At 38.8% G+C, this 19,568-nt stretch overlaps 1 protein-coding gene across 1 annotated transcript in view; it reads left to right on the top strand.

Annotated features, from left to right (window-relative positions):
• The first annotated feature begins 4,090 nt into the window (after positions 1 to 4,090).
• The window catches only part of MLN (motilin), a 31,823-nt gene continuing 16,345 nt past the window's right edge, over positions 4,091 to 19,568 (top strand). The window contains exon 1 of the mRNA XM_058176761.1: positions 4,091 to 4,212. Within this exon, the coding sequence (XP_058032744.1) occupies positions 4,199 to 4,212 (14 nt within the window). The 5' untranslated portion in view covers positions 4,091 to 4,198. The remainder of the gene's footprint in view (positions 4,213 to 19,568) is intronic.

Below are 19,568 nucleotides of genomic sequence, written 5' to 3'. Positions count from 1 at the left end.
ATGAGCTGAAGGTTGACATAATGGCTTTGAGAACAAAAGAAGGAAAAAAGAAAGAAATGGAGAGGCAGATGGCAGAATTCATAATGCACCTTAGCAAACAAGACTTATTGAATAAGACAAAAGCATGCTACAGTATGTTTCATGGTTGGGGGGAAAGAGGTGGTCTTTAATGATTAGCAGGAGGTCATTGGAGCCATAGGGGAGAATTATGTTCCAAGGGTAGATGAAACAACAGAAAAGGCTCATTTCCTGGATCCAGCAACATAGGATTGTTTACTAGAAGGGAGCTGGAGCATGTCTGTCCTGTCCTGTCAAATCTGGTGGGATAAGCAGAAACAACTCAAGACAAGTGGCCCCGCAGATGACCTGGCCTATGCTTTAAATTATTTATATTTTATAGATAACAAGTAACACTTTGAACGGCTTCCAAATGCTCTTCAGTAGCAACACTGGGTAGTCAAACAGATGACCACAGAATGAGTGATAATACATAGACCCTCTTGATCCAGGAGTGTGTGCAATTGATGCATGAGATAGGTTTGTCCTAAGCCTTCCCTAGCTGTAGCTGCCTCCTGTTCCTAAAACAGGAGCTTGAGTCCAGGAAGACACCCAAATTGTTTACCAACTCTAGAGGAGGAGTGTCAAACTCACATCATCATGGCATCACATGACCTATTGGGACTTTTTTCCCCTTCGCTAAACTGGGCATGAGCATGGCCAGCATGTGACGCATCCAGGTCACGTGCCGGGAGTTTGACAGCCCTGATCTAGAGGAATGCCCATTCAGAGTTAAAGATGGAAAAATCTTCAGATTTGGAGATCTTTTGCAGGAATAGCGCTCATAACCAAATGTGCCTCTGTCTACAGAGCATATTCAGGTTGGCTTCTCTAATTAGCTAAATGATTAGAAATGTTAATTATAATATGGGTGATCTTAAATTATCTTCTTTCTCTTAAATAGTTAAACCCTTTAGAATTTGTTTAGGACTTGAGATATTACCACCAACAACTTAATCTGTACTTTGTAAACCAGAAAGAAGTTCTACAGATCTTCTGGTACTAGAGCCTTATGAACCCTGCATGTTGCAACTATTAGTATCCTAACTGTCAAACTTTAAGTAACTGCATTTTCAAAGCACTTTTTAATCCCATGTTGTAATGGAATATGGGGATGAACTTGAGAGATAGGAGGAGCAACCAGTGTGAAAAAGTTATTTCAGCCGACAGGAGGAAAGACCTGGGAAATGTTTCAGAATAGTCTCTCCATAGTTTTCCAGAGAATAAAAGGATATGAGGGAAAATACTTTCCATCTGTAAGATTCTTCTAATGCAATCTTACAATAAATATAGAGCTAGCATTCCTGGTTGGGCTTCTTGTCTATACTACCTGCAGGGCTAAAAGTATAATGCATGTTGCAGTAGTAAAGACTGATATCACCAAAATATCAATATGTATTGCCAGTTCTGACCAGATCTGGAATGATAATAGCTAGCATACTGGCCGCAATTTGCAAAGAAGATCTTCACTATAGCTGCCACCTATAAATCTTCTACTGATGATCAAGCAACTCTCTTAAATCATGGACTAGTTTTATTTAGTGAGAATGCAAACCCATCCAAAAGAGGATGAACCTCAAATCCCAAGACTAATTTCTAATTGCTTCCCCCCCCCCCAAAAAAAAAAAGTTAGTCTTGACAGCATTTAATTTTATCAGGTCTCTTTTATGCAGCTCACTTTGAACTTAAGCAGTGTTCAAGGACACTGGTTGTCTTGTAGAGCCAGATGTCTTCCCAAATTCTGAATAGCATGTTCCAGTGTTTTCATAATTCACATACATGATGTTGAACAACATGGCTGATGCAGTAAAAGCCTGTGGAACGCCATAGGTCAGTAGTATTGTCAAACAATAATTCCTTGTCATTTTGTAGATAGGAATGAGAAAAGAACTAATAGGGCTACATAGTCTCTGTTCAGTGTCTAATACTGGCCACCCAAAAATGCAGCTTCAATAACCATTTAAGAAGATTAAGCAGCACACTTTCTCCAATAGCTCTAGAAGTCAGGACCTCTGCCCTTATAATTTGTTATATTCTTATCTTAGAAGATTTGTTGCATTCCTGGTTTTTTTTTAATTGTTATCAATTCTGCCTCTCTCTCCTCAGAAGATTCCCTTGATCTTAGCTCCCATAAAGACCTACAAGTCATTTTCCAGCAATTGATGAGCTGTGATTGTAATACTCTCAACAAATACTCCCATCTTTCTGGCTTATTTATGCAGAATGGTATTGTTCTCCAAACTATTTGCCCTTTAACATGCTTTACATATTTGTGGTCATAATTCTATCACTACTTTGTCTCTTTCCTTTTCTAAAAATTATAAAAACTGACAACCAGCCTCAATTTAACCATGTATGTAAAATATGACAAATTGCACTAATATGTATGCTTTGATGATTGGTTACAAGCTCAGAGAAACCAATCTAAATAAAGGCAGTTGTCCTAACACAGAACATACAACATGATGAGGGTGCTAAAAAACCAAATAATTGGAAGACAGACATTACATGCTTCCCAGGGTCATTATGGAAACCAGTGATCAAGCAAAGAATTAAACTGCCAGGCTAAGCAATTATTCAAATCCTTATATTCTGTGTTGACTTGGTTTCCTGTTTTCAGAAAGTGTTGCTGTTTTCCTATAGAGATGAGAAAGAAATTTCATTTTATACCAGTCTTTCTTGTCTCTCTCCTGGGCTCTTTTCTTCCCCAATAGACAAAAAAATATATACATGACTGAGAAGCTGAACTGTTTTATCAGTGGTTTGTCATAACACTCAAAAGGAAAAAGGGTTAAATGGAAATAAAGCTGGAGAGTACTAGTTACTGAAAGAAAAGAGAAGAAAGCTCTTTATCCTATAATTGGATTCATTCCCAGCAGCTTCAGGCTAAGGTGAACTTGAGTGGATGTGACAGGTCATGATCTGTGAATTGCTATCAGGCAACTGACCCAAACCAGATGGGTGTGCATAAACGTGTAGATCAATCCATTAGAGTGGATCAAACAGATTTAAGTGTGTGACAGGGTAGAGGTAAGGCCCAGGTACATTTACAGTTAAGTTGCTTTTGTTGCTGTTGTTTTTCCTGAAGTCAAGATTAACTCTGCCTCAGGTAGTTGTTTCAGTTCAGTATTCCAAGCCCTCCACTGACTATAGGAAAACATAGTTTTGCAGGGTTAAGATATAACTAGGGAACTTGTGCTCCTTTGGGTTATCATATCAGAGAAACAGAATGCCCACAGGTGAGAAGAAGAAAAACCCAGTAGGAGTGGCAGAAACTTAAAACTTCCTGCTGGCTTTCCCAGTGAGCTTTCTTGTGAGAAACTAGTGAGGAGCTTCAGAAATCAATCTATCTTCCTTCCTTCCTTCCTTCCTTCCTTCCTTCCTTCCTTCCTTCCTTCCTTCCCCATTCCTCCCCCATCCTTCCTCTTTTTCTTCCCTTCCTCCCTTAAATTTATTCAGGTTTCCCAATTTATTTTGCTTGTGGGAAGCTTGGAGGGAAAATGTCAGTGGGGAAGCCAGGAGGAAGTTATCCAAAGCTAGCAAGCAGGTAAGTAGCTGCTGCTGGGTGAGAGATAGAATAAGGGTGTGTGAATGAGGAATAGTATATAAGGGTGCACAAGAGATGCATGAGGGTTGGGAAGGAGGTGTTTGGGTGCACCAGAAATTCCACGGGAGGTGGGGGGGAAGGTACATGGGTTAGTGGTATAAAGTTGGGAAGGACACCCAAAGATGAAAACAGTAGAAAAATAGCATGGGCCAGGAAGGGTATATGGGGGCATGCAAGAAGTGCCACATAGGTTGAGAAAGGTGTACAGGAGGGGCATGGATTGGAGAGGATGCATGGAGTGCACAAGAGGTGCCACGTAGATAAGAGAAGATGGGGATGGCTCAGGTCAGGGGAGCATATGGGGGTGGTATGGTCCAGGATGAGTTCCTTCCTTCTGATTCCTCCCTCCCTTTCTTTCTCCTTCCTCCTTTCCCTTTCTTTTTCAGCAGGCATGTAAGTGGCTGCTGCTGGGTGGAGGAGGGAGGGAGGAGTTTCAGGACTGGCTGGAAACTCATGACCGCATGACCACAGCAGCAGCAGAACAGCACAGCAACAATCAGCAACACTTTCCAAAATTTCATTTACTTGGCAGCCATGAGTCCCAGATTGTAAGTACATTCAAGTTAGCCCATTTGAGATACCTTGGTTCAAAAATTATAGCTTTAAGATGATTTATAAGGTTTAAGATATCATTCAGTTACAGATCATGGCAACGAAAGTTTTAGTAGAATATGTAAATTGTAAATAATAAATTGAACTGAGCTGGTGACTTGCATTCACGAAGGAACCCACCCATCTTTATAGAGCAATAAGCCTTTTGCAATTTGCACACGTGCACGCACACACACACACACACACAAATAGCTATATCCACACATAGTAAATCAAAGTGACTTCTGAAAGTTAATCCTTCCATTCATAGCTCAGTAAGAAAACTTCAGGCAAGTGCTGCATTTCAGCAAATGGTCACAGAAATATAAGCAGGCATAATGCCTGAACAGACTTAAGAAATGAGCAGCTATTTTACAGATGGTTGGAAGAAGAAGTAAAGAAGTACCTAGGCAGTTCAGATAGTCCTTTCTCCACCCACCCATCCATTACATGGTAGGGTTCATGGATTCAATACAGACCAAAAAATTCATTTTGCCCAGTGCTTTACAATTCATAAACTTCATAATAGACTTTATATGTATTAAGGGAATGGGAAGAATTTGGAAAATGATTGTTGCCTTTTAGCTTCTATTGTTTAAATACATTGCACTGCTTTCTTGTTTAATATCAGATATATTTTAGTGCAAGCCTATCTAATGTGGTAATTTCTAAATCAATGAACAACTCTAACAACAATTATCACTTAGTATCTGCACTTTTCCAAATATTGCTATGCTTTCTAATAAAAATGTTTGCAAAAAGCTGTATATTCACATCAAGGGTACACATAAGGGTAAAAAATATACAAAAAACATGCTAATTGCAAAGCTATATATATAGGCAATGCTGCAACCAAATAATATATCGGAGGATGAAAGTGTAAAAAATATGTATGAATTCATATAAGATTTTTTAGTATTCAAAAAAAAAGATTATTTCCAATATTATTTCTTTATTCAAATTCCTTTTAAATAATCCAAGTTGGTGACCATTACTACACAGTGATTTCAATATCCCCTATTTACAATAGTGTTTCCTCCTCTATGCAATTAGATTACCACTTGGGTCTTTTGCTTTAAAAACTAACAGACTCTAGAACCTGTAGGATTGGGCAAAAAAGCTTTAGTGAGTGACATACATTTTCATCCTTCTGTAATGAGTATAGAGCCTTTCTTTCTATAGACAGGCTCTATACTCATGATACTCTATACTCTGCACTCATATAAAGCAAATGCTTCCGCTACTAATTTGATACTCTTTAGGATATGTCAGCCAACATTTTGCCAACAATGGTGGAGAAACCTGTCTTTGAGCCTCGGTGGCACAGTGGTTAGAGTGTAGTACTGCAAGCTAGTTCTGCTGGCTGCAGTTTGACAGTTCAAATCCCACAAGGCTCAAGATTGACTCAAATTTCCATCCTTCCAAGGTGGGTAAAATGAGGACCCAAATTGTTGGGGGCAATATGTTGACTCTGTAAACTACTTAGAGAGGGCTGTAACGGGGATGGAATGCTCCCGGTTCAGACCGGATCGATCGATGTGGTAGCGATGGCGGTGGGTGGTTCGGAGAACTGGTAGCGAAACTCCCTGGCTCCCCACCCAAGCCCACCCAATCACCCAGTCACCCGCTTGCCCGCTTGCCACTTCTTTTAAAAAATGCTTTTAAAAGGTAAAAAAAGGTTCTGACAATCACAGCTGAGCCGCGTGATCATCAGAGCCTTTTTTTACTTTTAAAAGCATTTTTTACAACCTATTCGGCCGAATAGGTTGTAAAAAAATGCTTTTAAAAGTACAAAAAAAGATCACACGCCACAGCTGATCATACACACAACCTGCTCGGTATCCTACTTACCCCATGCCTCCTTTTGGCATGCACTGCATGCACGCACACCTCACATTTGGTGTGTGGTGTGCACTACGCATGTGCGCAGATAGCGCGCATGTGCAGCCTGCGACCCGGTAGTAAACCGATTCAGATTTCAGCACTGGCTGTAAAGCACTGTAAAGGTGTATATAAGTCTAAGTGCTATTGCTATTGCTATTCCCCCTAGCTTTCTTGTCCTAGTCGAATATGACCAGCTACACTAGAAAGAACAGGAGTGTAAATGGTCAAAGTATCTTCCAAGCACAATAGACAAACAGAAGTTAAGCAAACATTGTCATTGCTCCCACAGGCTTAGAGGCTGCTCTAAGAATATTGGATCAAAATCTGGGACCAGTGGTACTTCATTACCATGAGCTTATTTTTCCAGGTTATTCCACTAGACTTGGAGACTCCCTGAAATCTCCAAATTTATTTGTGTGAAATATTTTGCAGTATAACCTGCCCCAAAATTAAAGGACACTGGGCAGCCCAAAAGTATAAAAACCCAATAATAAAATCCAAATATACAATGAATCCTCCGTGGAGACTGACATATATATAACTTCAATGGCACATCTAAATAGAGTGAGATCCTAAATGTGAATTAAAATTATTTGTCTTGGATCTCCATGGTTCACATGGAGTTGTCTTTAAGCTGAACAATCAAATTACTCCCTAAAGAATTACCTGTTACAAAGTACCAGTCTGAAAAATTGTGTTATGATTACCCTATGGAAGGCCTGTGCCATCTGGACCCCTAATCTGGAGAATGAGGGTCTTTAATGTCACTTGTATGTCAAAGCTGAAAATTGGCTGTCTCTGGTGATTGAATACCAATAAATATCATTCACAAATTGCAAATAAATAATAAGTTTTAACTGCATTAGGATTTGGGAAACAAAACAGGCATTTGTATATTGAAAGCATTGAGGAAAAATGCATTTATGTTATTCAAAAATCCCCAGTAACTTTACAAAAAATAGGAGCAGCTATTTTTTTTTCCATGTTAGACTTATCATACTGGCAGCTAATTTTCTTTAACAAGACAAGGAACATTGCATCTAGGCCTTCAAAACAAAGACAAAGTATCAGTTGGCTTCTATGGGACATTTGGGAGAGTAAAGAAGCATTGTCAGAAATACAAAATGCTAGGATTTTTTGAAAAACTTTTAGAGAGCTAATGTTTCAATCTTTGTCAGTGGCTCTCAGATATGCTGCATCACTGTCTTGTTGATTTGAATTACCTGTAATTTACATAGATATAGTAAAATTCCTTCACTGTGCAGTATTTTATACTATTATTGTCAGTTTGATATATTCCTTTAAGATAGGGTGAAGAGAGAAAGGAAACAAGAAGCATGTTAGCCTGGTAAATGTCACTGTTGAGCAAAAGGCCTCAGTGTGGTCCACTAATACAAGAGTCCCCAATCCCCAGTCCATGGACCGGCATCCGTCCGCTGCATGACAGTAACCAGGCCACGCAAACAAGCGAAGCATCATCTGGGGGATGCAGACAGCATGCAAAATCATGCCCTCTCCAGTCCACGGAAAAATCTCTCTCCATGGAACCAGTCCCTGGTGCCCAAAAGGTTGGGGGCCATTTCACTAATAGATATATATACTAATTCTTAACAAATTGATGAAGAAACACAGCCTAGGAACATCAAAGATAATGAAGGGCCTGATTCACTCAGAAATGATCCACCTTTCATAGGGTTGAGCTGTCAGTAGCAAGATCTAGGTTTATCTTCATTCCAGTAAATTGCTTGTTTGCTTATTATCCACTTGTATGCCACCTCAGTCATAAAGTGACTCTAGCTGCTTCCAGAAACATAGATGGCTGCTATCCTCATCCCCTGTGGACATGATTGTAATGAGGAGAAAACAATCAGTCTCACTGAAGAAATCTGCCTAGCAAAAGCACAAAAGAGATGCACTAGGCTAGTACGAGATTATTGACTTGCAAAAATAGCTTGCATTTGAACAAGCCTTATGTCTCCTTCATGGTACAGGAGAGGACATCTACTTTAGCAAGATCATTAAGCTGTTTTATTGGACAGAGGGGAGGAATGATACCAAGACTCTATTGTTTGTCACAGGAGGCTCTGCTTGAAACTTGAATTGGCTTTTGTTGAAATAAATGATAATATTCCCAGATAAGGATTAGACAATAGTCCTGGGATGAAGTTTGAAGCAAAGAAGCGGAAGAAATAACACAGTGCAGCAGGAAAACAATACCCCCACCAAGTGTTGTTATTCTAATGTTGCTTTCCTTCTCAAAAAAAAAAGGAAAGGAAAGGGGAAAAAATGGAGTATATAGCATTGTGGTCCAAACCCAGCAGGAATTAAATCTTACTATTGATTGTGTCTCCCATCCCTGCTATGTTCCAATGAATGAACATGAATTACATTTGCACAGAAATTGGGAGAAATGCAAGCAGTCTGCAGGGAAGAATAGAAACACAAGTTAAAGGCTGCACATTTAAAATATTTATAATGTAAATGGGCCTGTGTTAAAACCCACTGAATTTCAAATATTTATGTACGCACGGGGACAAAATCTAATATTAAGAAAAATGTATTAAAAGTTGCCAAAGGCACTTTTCTTCATTAGCAAAGCTGAACATCCATAGATAAAGCAGTCTGTGCTATTGTCCAGAATGTATCTATGCATTAGCTGACACAATCTGCAAATGTTGCTTGCATTAGAATGTGTCTGCTTTTCAGAAGAGATCAGTTAGTTTCCCAACCATCTGTTTAAAACTAGATGCTCCTCGTAAGGTGGGGGAGATATCACTCCCCGTACTCTTTCTCATTCAGGATCACTATATAGCTAATTATGCTACATTATTTCTATCTCCGGATCAATCACACAAAGTCACATCATTTTTTTGCATCCTAAGTTCTTCTTTTTCCTTCAAATGTATCTTCCATCCATCCACATTTATCCACATATAAACATACCCCCATTTCCTTCTCAGGCCACAAACTCGTTGATCCCTGACCCCTCTGCTTTTGATGTTCTTCCAATGCTCCTTCAATGAAGATTGCCTGGCAGCAGGATCTCTTTCCCTTTTTTTCAGACATTTTACACTGTGTGTTGTGTGTTGTTCAAGGAAAAGTACCTCCACTATCTTCATAGCCTAACAATGTCTCAGGATTTTTCTGCCTTACTTTTGCTGCACACCCAGCCAACCCAATATAACACTACACTGCATTTAATTTGATACAGTGGTTTTCAGTACCACTTGCTGAATATTAAACATTTGCACTTGGATAAATGCATTAACTATTTGTGATTTATGAAGTCATGGGATGCTTCCATGATTCGTTCACTAACGCTGAACATAGAGTTTTCTGTTTTAAATGTAATAAAGAATTACAAGTAACCCTCAATTTATGACAACAATTGGCACTGGAACTTCTGCATTAAGTAAGGTGGGCGCTAAGTGAGTTGCATCCAATTTTACAACCTGTTATGCCGAGGTCCTTTAAGCAAATGATCATGGCCGTTAAGTAAATCATGTGGTCATTAAGTGAATCCAGCTTCCTGCATTAACTTCGCTCGTTAGAAACTTAGGTTGCAAATGGTGATCACATGATCCCAAGATGCTGCAACCATCATAAATATAGGTTAGCTGCTAAGTGCCAAAATTTTGACCATGTGACTATGGAGATGCTGCAACAGTTGTCAGTGCGAGGACCAGTCATAAGTCCCTTTTTTCAGCACCCTCATAATTTCAACTTCAACTTGGTCAAAGGTCATGAATTAAGGACTACCTGTAATGCAAGCTAAGGTCCTCAAGCTGATCAGTATGCAGCAGAGTCCAGGGGACAGCAAGGGACAGCTATTGTGTATGTTTTCATAAACCAAAGGCGTTCTAGAAACCAGGATGCAGACACTGAAAAGTGTCTTATTCCAACTATCTTGATGTCAATAGGGCACAGAGAACCTGCAAAGATGATCTCAATAGCTAGTTGAACATTACGCATGGCTTAGAAACTACCAAAAACCCTTGATACTAACGACATCAAGAGGAGATATTATGAATCACATTGATACAAAAACTTCGTTCCATTAAATTTAATGCTGGCTTCTTAGCAACTTTTGAAAGCTATTTTCTTTTCCTTCCATGCTACAAATACGTAACTATTGTGCTATTGTAATGAATGGTTCCTCAGTAGATTACATCAGGTAACAAAAGTGCAAATTTTGCCCCAAAATTACATGCCATGGAAACAACATCTACATAGTGAATTTGTTCTCCGACACTAATAGTTACAAACATGATTGATCTACTATTTTCTTCTTATTTTAAAAACTGCCCCTGATATGACTGGCAGGCACATTTCAGACACATTTCTCTCGCAGAAAAGGGAGCGGGTAGATGTGAAAGATTTTGTGCTTTCAAAAAATGACCTTTCCTGATAATTAATTTGCTGTTCCCAACACCATCTGCTGTCTCACAGCCACATCCATCATAGCTGTAAAAAATTAAAACTCAATTAAAATGAAAACTGGTGTCACAAATTTGTCAGAGGAAGATACAAACTTCTTAGGAGCAAAACTATTTGGCCCTTCTTGGTGGTTTACAGCTGTGGCCACTTTATAAGATTTGCGATAAACCACAATAAATGCAAAAGGCTCTGGGGAGTGCCTTAACTACTAATACATTTTTAGAGAGTGTTTTATGTCAAACATCCCATTATTGACTGGGACGATAGGTGGAAACTGGTCATAAAACCTGGGTGAAATTCCACTGTTGGACCTCTTTGATCCGGGCTATTGTTAGCCATCACAGAAAAAGCAAATAATTTTTATCATACTCACCTGTCTTATATTCTGCTACCATTTGAGCCACAGCCTCAAAACTGATTTAGAATTTCTCAAGAAAGACACGGCCACCCCAATTTCCCAGCCCATAAACAGAGTAGAGAATTTGGTAAGTTTCAAAGGGCCATTTCTAATGTAAAATTCACCTATTGTTTTAAAAATACATCCTTCTCAGTATTTTTCCCCTTTAATCCTAATGCTCTCTCTCTAGGACTTCCAGTTAAGTAATCCTAAACATACAGAGACTATTCCCAGCCTCAGCAGAAAGCTATTGGTGCTGGGTAGTTTCCAGATTCAAAATGCAAAGTGCAGCCCCATTCATTTTTAGTGGTAAATTTGGAAGGTTAGACTAGCTTTCCATAATGTCTACAGCTATTAAAGGAAGTATGTTTCCTTCATGCTTAGAAGAAAATCAGGACTGCATATACATGCTTATACTAATGAAATGAATAAATCAGATACTAAAACTTCTAGATTTGGTCTTAAAATTATGAATATCGATTATGAATAATAATTTGAAGAGCTATAACTAGCCTTTTACACACACTTATCATACCTATATAGCAGTGGTAAAATTCACATTTTTTTACTATTGGTTCTGTGGGCGTGGCTTGGTAGGCAGGGTTTGGTGGGTGAGACAGGGGAAGGATACTGTAAAATCCCCATTCCTGGGGGAAGCATATTGCGAAATCTCCATTCCCACTCCACTCTGGGGCCAGCCAGAGATAGTATTTCCCAGTTCTCTGAACAACCCACTAACGGTTCTCCAGAACCTGTCAAAACCTGCTGAATTTCACCCCTGGTATATAGGTATAACATATCAAACAGAAATAGTCAAGAATAAATTAAATGCATACTTGGGCAACATACAGTACATATCTTCCTAGTGATATACAGAATTAAATATGTCTATATGGCATATTCTATTTTGGGCAATAATTTGGGACATCATTTATGACAGCAGTAAATATCTGACTTGTAGAATTTCATTGTTCACATAATTACAGTGTGACACCTTATTTACAATACCAAAAACTTGAATAAATGGTGGGATACAGTGAAAGCTATAATTTTCTACAATGCATGAAAATTGATAAACATTTAAAGGGTGTTTAAGGGTCGGTTCTCTCGCCTCTTCTGTTCAACATCTATATGAAGCCGCTGGGTGAGATCATCCGTGGTCTTGGGGTGAGTTGTCATCTATACGCTGATGATACTCAGCTCTATATTTCCACCCCTAACCACCCCAACGAGGCTGTTGAAGTGATGTCCCAGTGCCTGGAGGCCGTACGGGTCTGGATGGGGAGGAACAGACTCAGACTCAATCCCACCAAGACCAAGTGGCTATGGATGCCGGCGGCCCGGTACAGTCAGCTAATTCCATCACTGACCATTGGGGGCGAACTATTGGCCCCCACGGAAAGGGCTCGTAATCTGGGCGTCCTCCTGGATGCACGGCTGTCTTTAGAAGATCATATGATAGCCGTCACCAGGGGAGCCTTTCATCAGGTTCGCCTGATACGCCAGTTACGCCCCTTTCTGGATCGGGCTTCCTTATGCACGGTCGCTCATGCCCTTGTTACATCCCGCCTGGACTACTGTAATGCTCTCTACATGGGGCTCCCCTTGAAGTGTGCCCGGAGACTCCAACTGGTCCAGAATGCGGCTGTGCGGGTGATAGAGGGAGCACCTCTTGGCTCCCATGTAACACCCCTCCTGCGTAATCTGCACTGGCTCCCAGTGGTCTTCCGGGTTCACTTCAAGGTACTTGTCATCACCTTTAAAATGCTCCATGGCCTAGGGCCGGGATATTTACGGGACCGCCTACCGCCACCATTAGCCTCTCACCGACCAGTGCGCTCTCACAGAGAGGGCCTCCTCCGGATACTGTCAGCTAAACAATGTCAGCTGGTGACCTCTAGGGGGAGGGCCTTCTCTGTGGGGGCCCCTACCCTCTGGAACGAGCTCCCTCTGGGGCTTCGTCAACTCCCTGATCTCAAGTCCTTCCGCCGCGAGCTGAAGACGTTGCTGTTTTGAAGAGCAGGACTAGCTTGAATGTAGTTTTAAATTGGGATTTTTAAAAAAGAGGTTTAAATGAGGTTTTAAATTTGTATTTAAAAGTTAGAGCATCAATTGAATTTAACTATCTATTCTTTTAGCTGTTTTTTATCTATTATATGTTTTCTGTTGTTTTTTGACTGTGAACCGCCCTGAGTCCTTCGGGAGATGGCGGTATACAAATATAATAAATAATAATAATAATAATAATAATAATAATAATAATAATAATAATAATAATAATAATAATAATAATAATAATAATAAATGCCTGCTTTTAAAAAAGGCTGTACTATCTTCATGGGATTCTGTATAATTTAAGAGACAGAAGCCTGACATATACAGTAATCTGGAAGTCAAGTTAATTCCTTAACCATGCAACCAGCTAACATAAAATTAAAAGTATTAGTGATAATATTCATGGAAGAGGTTTGTGACATACATCAAGATGTTTAAATTCTAAGGTTGTTGGGCATGCTTTGTAGCCTACAGTTACAAAGATAAATTGATTAAGTTATCTAGAGGTAGGAGGAAAAGGCAATGAAAACACAGCTCAGAATTTCCATTGGCAGCAATCAATGTGAATTAGAAACTCAGATATTTTTACCAAACCCAGCTAAACAGGCCAGTTTTATATTCCTGTGTATCCAATCACCCCAGGTTCCTCAAAGGCTCTGGGTACCAACAAGAACAGTTGTTGATGTCATGAGGTGCTGAGAAGGATTATAAAAAAGCTGTAGGATTACAGAGAAGAGATAGGAGCGAACCTCAGTTAAGACAAATATCTGCAACAAAGAAGACAAGGCTTTCATTGGGTAAGCATTCTACACATTCACTTCTATGCTAGAAAGTTTTTCAGTAAAACAGTTGTGTTTGCTATTCTTCTATTTCTCCTTATATGAATATAAGGGCAAATATGAATATGAATATAAGTGACATTTGTAGGGCAAAATTTTAAGAGTATGCTAAAATTACCATAGATATAAGTTAAATCACATTTGTTCATCTTATAATAGTTTTGCACATAGATCTGATAAAAGTAAATTTATAAAATCTAATGACATGTTAATCAGTACTTAATTCTCAAAAAATCTCTAAATAGTTGATACGACTCAAAACCAAAGAAGGAATGATATTTGCCATGCAGTCTGTTTCTCTTATAGCTTAATTTTACATAACATAACATAACATCAGAGTTGGAAGGGACCTTGGAGGCCTTCTAGTCCAACCCCCTGCCCAGGCAGGAAACCCTACACCATCTCAGTCAGATGGTTATCCAACATTTTCTTAAAAATTTCCAGTGTTGGAGCATTCACAACTTCTGAAGGCAAGTCGTTCCACTTATTAATTGTTCTAACTGTCAGGAAATTTCTCCTTAGTTCTAAGTTGCTTCTTTCCTTGATCAGTTTCCACCCATTGCTTCTTGTTCTACCCTCAGGTGCTCTGGAGAACAGCCCAACTCCCACTTCTCTGTGGCAGCCCCTGAGATATTGGAACACTGCTATCATGTCTCCCCTAGTCCTTCTTTTGTTAAACTAGACATACCCAGTTCCTGCAACCGTTCTTCATATGTTTTATCCTCCAGTCCCTAATCATCTTTGTTGCTCTTCTCTGCACTCTTTCTAGAGTCTCAACATCTTTTTACATCGTGGCGACCAAAACTGGATGCAATATTCCAAGTGTGGCCTTACCAAGGCATTATAAAGTGGTACTAGCACTTCACGTGATCTTGATTCTATCCTCTGTTTATGCAGCCCAGAACTGTGTTGGCTTTTTAACAGCTGCTGCACACTGCTGGCTCATATCTAGATGGTTATCCACTAGGACTCCAAGATCCCTCTCACAGGTACTACTATTGAGCAAGGTACCACATATACGGTACTGGTGCATTTTGTTTTTGGCCTAAATGTAGAACCTTACTTTTTCACTGTTGAATTTCATTTTGTTAGATAGCGCCCAATGTTCAAGTCTGTCAAGATCTTTCTGTAACTTGAGCCTATCTTCTGGAGTGTTGGCTATTCCTGCCAGCTTGGTGTCATCTGCAAATTTGATGAGTTCCCCATCTATCCCTCGTCCAAGTCATTGATGAAGATGTTGAAGAGTACTGGGCCTAAAACAGAGCCTTGGGGTACTCCACTGCATACTTCCTCCATGTGGATGTAGTTCCGTTGAGGACTACACGTTGAGTGCGGTTGGTCAGCCAGTTACGAATCCATCTGGTGGTGGTGCTGTCTAACCCACATTTTCTACTTTATCTAGTAGTAGGTTATGGTCTACTTTATCAAATGCTTTACTGAAGTCCAAGTAAATTATATCAACAGCATTCCTCTGGTCTACTAATTTTGTCATTTTGTCAAAGAATGCGATAAGATTAGTCTGGCATGATCTGTTTTGACAAACCCATGTTGGCTTTTGGTTATTACTTTGTTTGCTTCTAGGTGTTCGGTGATTCGTTGCTTGATTATCTTTTCCAGAATCTTCCCGGTATTGAGGTCAGACTGATAGGTCTGTAGTTTCCTGGATCTGTTTTTCCTTTTTGAAGATGGGAACTACATCAGCTCTTTTCCAGTCCTCTGGCAGCTCCCTGTGCTCCAGGATCTTTGAAAGATATAGTTCAGTGGTTCTGAGATCACGCCTGCCAGTTCCTTCAGAACCTTGGGGTGTAATCCATCCGGTCCTGGTGATTTGAACTCGTCTAGGGTAGACAGGTGTTCACTTACCATTTTCTTCCCTATTTTAACTTGTGTTTCTAATCTGTTTTTGTAGTGCTGTTTTGATAGGTTGGATTGTTTTTCCTTTTGTGTAAAGACAGATGCAAAATATGAGTTAAGTAGATCTGCTTTCTCCCTGTTGCTTGTCATCTTCTTGCCACTTTCTCCCAGCAATGGGCCAATTGTTTCCTTGACTTTTTTCTTGTTTTTAACATGTTGGAAGAAGCTTTTTATTATTTTTACTTTTGTCGCTAGCCTTTGTTCATTGTGAGCCTTAGCTTTCCTCACTTCATCTTTACAGGCTCGGGCTGTTGCTGATATTCTGCCTTAGTTATTTGCCCCTCTTTCCACTTTTTATATTTGTCCTTTTGTCTTTCAATTTGTCAGATAGTTCTTTATGCATCCATGCTGGTTTCTTTTGTGATCTACTATTTTCTTCTTCATTGGTATTGTGTTAGACTGTGCTTTTATAATCTCACTTTTCAAAATTTCCCAAGCTTCTTGAGTTGTTTTCCCCCTGAGGATTCTCATCCATTGAATCCTTCTCAAGATCTCTCTAAGTTTATTGAAATTAGCTCTCTTAAAGTCCAAGACTCTAGTTTGACTTTGTTCTACTACTTGTATTTGCTTAATGTTGAATTCCAATATTGCGTGGTCACTTGCCCCAAGGTTCCTGTAGCTTCAACACCTTCTATCATTTCATCTCTGTTAGTGAGAATTAAGTCCAATATGGCTGATACCCTTGTCGCCTTCTCTATTTTTTGGGAAACAAAGTTGTCTGCTAGGTTTGTTAGGAACCTGTTGGATCTTCCACTTGGTGCAGAGTTTGTTTCCCAGTTGATGTCAGGGTAGTTAAAATCCCCCATTACTACTGTGATGTGCTTCCTACATACCTTAGTTAGCTGACTAGCAAAAAGTTCATCTACTTCCTCTGTTTGGTTGGGTGGCCTATAGTATAGACCTATGGCAATATCGTTTTTCACCCCTTTTATATTGACCCAAATACATTCAAGATGATTTTCATCATTGTTGTGCTCTATTTCTGTAGAGATGTAGTTATTTCTTATATATAGTGCAACTCCACCTCCTCTTTTATTTGGTCTATTTCTTTTAAATAATTTTGTTTAACAACTAGCTGGCTTGGGAGCTATAACCTCCTGCTATGGTCTTGAGTGAGTTGGAAGCTCTTCTCTATTATGTTCCTACTCTTCACTAAGGAAAGAAAGTTCTTCAGTTACTTCCGTTACAAATAGCAGATGGGGAAAATTTTGATCTGGATCAGGGTGGGATCAAGAAAACACAACTCTATCAACTGTTCTTTGGAGAAATATCAGCCAGTCGGATATTTCTCCAAGCATGAAATCTATGAATATTTAAAGGGAAAATAAAAAGCAAAAATATGAGAGGCACAAATACAACATTTTGTTGGGTCTCTCTAGGCTGACCGAATTATAGAGGCAAAAGCAATTGTGAAACAAGACAAGAAAAATGTTTCCTGAGCCTTTGTGTCTCTTTGTATTGTTTTCCCACTCTCTGTCCTAAACGATCAGAAAAGAGGATAATGAAAGTAGATCCTGCTCCCAAGATAACAATTTAGACTCTTTTGTTTTAGAAGTATTGCTGATTTACAAACAGGAAACACACTGTTTGCTTGGAAGGTATAATCAGAATATTAATTTAGAGAAGTTGGGTCCAGGTAGCCAAGCGATGATGGGGTATTCAGGGATGTAACCAATCAGACTAAAGGAAACTGGAAGGCTTTTCCTGCCCTAGAAGAGAAATCTCATGGAAAATCCAGAACAAGCAAAAGAGGTAAACTGATTTTGAGCCCTGATGAGATGACAAATAAAATAATGTATTTGTGCAAAGGTAGGTATCACTGTTCGAAGCAAGAAGCAGGTTGTATTATATAGTTATGAGTATCCCCTTTTCAGTCATGGCAAACCAGAAGCCATGATTCTGGTTCACTAAGCTTTATGGTGCAATTGGCTCAAAGCAATATCCAGAAATTCATTCTGAGGCTTTGGGCTCTAGCATCCATTTTCAGACATGTAACAGCTGCTCATGAAATGGTGTTTTATTTTGTTTTATATTTTATTACATTATAGTATTATTCTTTTACCACATAGAAGAGGAAAGCTTTTGCTTACACTCTGATTCATTTGCAGGCTGTGGGTCAGAGTGGGTGACAGAATTCCTTGTATAATGTTCTTGTTTTTCTAAATGATTGTTGGTCCTTTCTGGACATTTGAGAAGTGTGGTGTCTTTATTGTATTTTAACTGTTTATTTTGTATACTGCCCAGAATCGTAACAGATTGGTGTGCCCTGATAATAAATAAAACTGGATATTTTCTAGTTTGCGACACACAGTGAAAACTGTCCATGAGAACTAGAAGCAGGCAAATATTATTGTTGTTGTTATTATTTATTTATTTATTTATTTGTCAACAAGTGCAAGGAAACATGTAACGGTATAAACATAGATATGGACACATGAAAAAAAATTGGCACAAAAAAAAGGATATAAATAGGCAAAACATAGCCATAAACACATAGAATGATTACATATAATTGGAAACAGTAGAACAGGGATGGTAGGCACACTGGTGCACTTATGCACGCCCCCTTAGGGACCTCTTAAGAAATATGAAAGGTCCACAGTAGACAGTTTAAGGTATGGGGATTAGAGAGACTAACAACAGGATCAGGTAGAGTGTTCCAGACATTTACTACTCTATTGCAGAAGTCATATTTCCTACAATTAAGAGTACAGCGAATTATATTGAGTTTAAATCTATTGATACCGCTTGTGTTATTATGGTTGAAATTAAAGTACTCATTTACAGGTAGAACATTTTGATAAATAATCTTATGAACTAAGCATAGGTCAGAACGTAGACGACGGAGTTCGAGGCTATCTAGACCTAAAATCTCAAGCCTGGTGGTATAGGGAATTTTATTTCGAGCAGAAGATTTAAGAACTCTTCTAACAAAATATCTCTGGACCCTCTCTAATGTATTGATGTCTGAAATACAGTAAATAAATATGCTGCAGAATAGTAACAAAAGTCCTATTGTTGAGTTAAAAAATAGTTTTGAATTATCAAGTGTTTCTGAAAAGATAAATCAGCCACTTTATTTCACAGATATTTAGGCTATATCTTATTTATTACTGTATGCTTTAAAGGCTGATGGACCAATAGCTGCAGGTAGTTATCAACTACTTTTTTTATATAGATGGACACCATAATGGCTAAATTCCAGTCCTTTGATATTTGTGTGGTGCAATCAATTAAAGTGAACAAGAGAGTAAGTATAGGATTTACTCTCTAATTACTCAGGTCTCTAATCAGTATCTAATTACTCAGGTCCAATCTATGCTCTTAAATAAAATCACCACAATAAATTAAACATAGTTTCTTGCCTTACCTCAACAGAAATATCCTTGGTCTTTGAAAGGTGGGGGGGAAAGGTACTTGGATGCAATATATAGTGTGGGTTTTGAATGCACTGTAAACCCACATCCAATTATATATACAGTATATTGTAAAAATACCATGTATATGATATATTTAATTCTTTTTCTTCCACCATAATCTAAGTACCAAGAATATTAGTTTCAGAAACTGCGCAGCATTATTCGTACATGAAGGCTTGATTGGAATTAAATCTGACCCAAGAGCAGTATCCATATAATGGTGAAAGCACTTTTTAAAAAATTAATTAACTCTCAGGATTAAAGCTTCTAAGTATTTTGACCACACTTCATTAAGTTTGTTCATGAAAGAGCATTTAATAATTAAAACAATTCCTAAAAATAGTTTACATAATCGTTTCTTGCAATGC

The sequence above is a fragment of the Ahaetulla prasina genome, chromosome 3 (assembly GCF_028640845.1).
Source record: "Ahaetulla prasina isolate Xishuangbanna chromosome 3, ASM2864084v1, whole genome shotgun sequence".
NCBI lineage: Eukaryota > Metazoa > Chordata > Lepidosauria > Squamata > Colubridae > Ahaetulla > Ahaetulla prasina.
The sequence above is the reverse complement of the archived record's forward strand: the minus strand, read 5'-3'. Positions and strand labels throughout refer to the sequence as shown.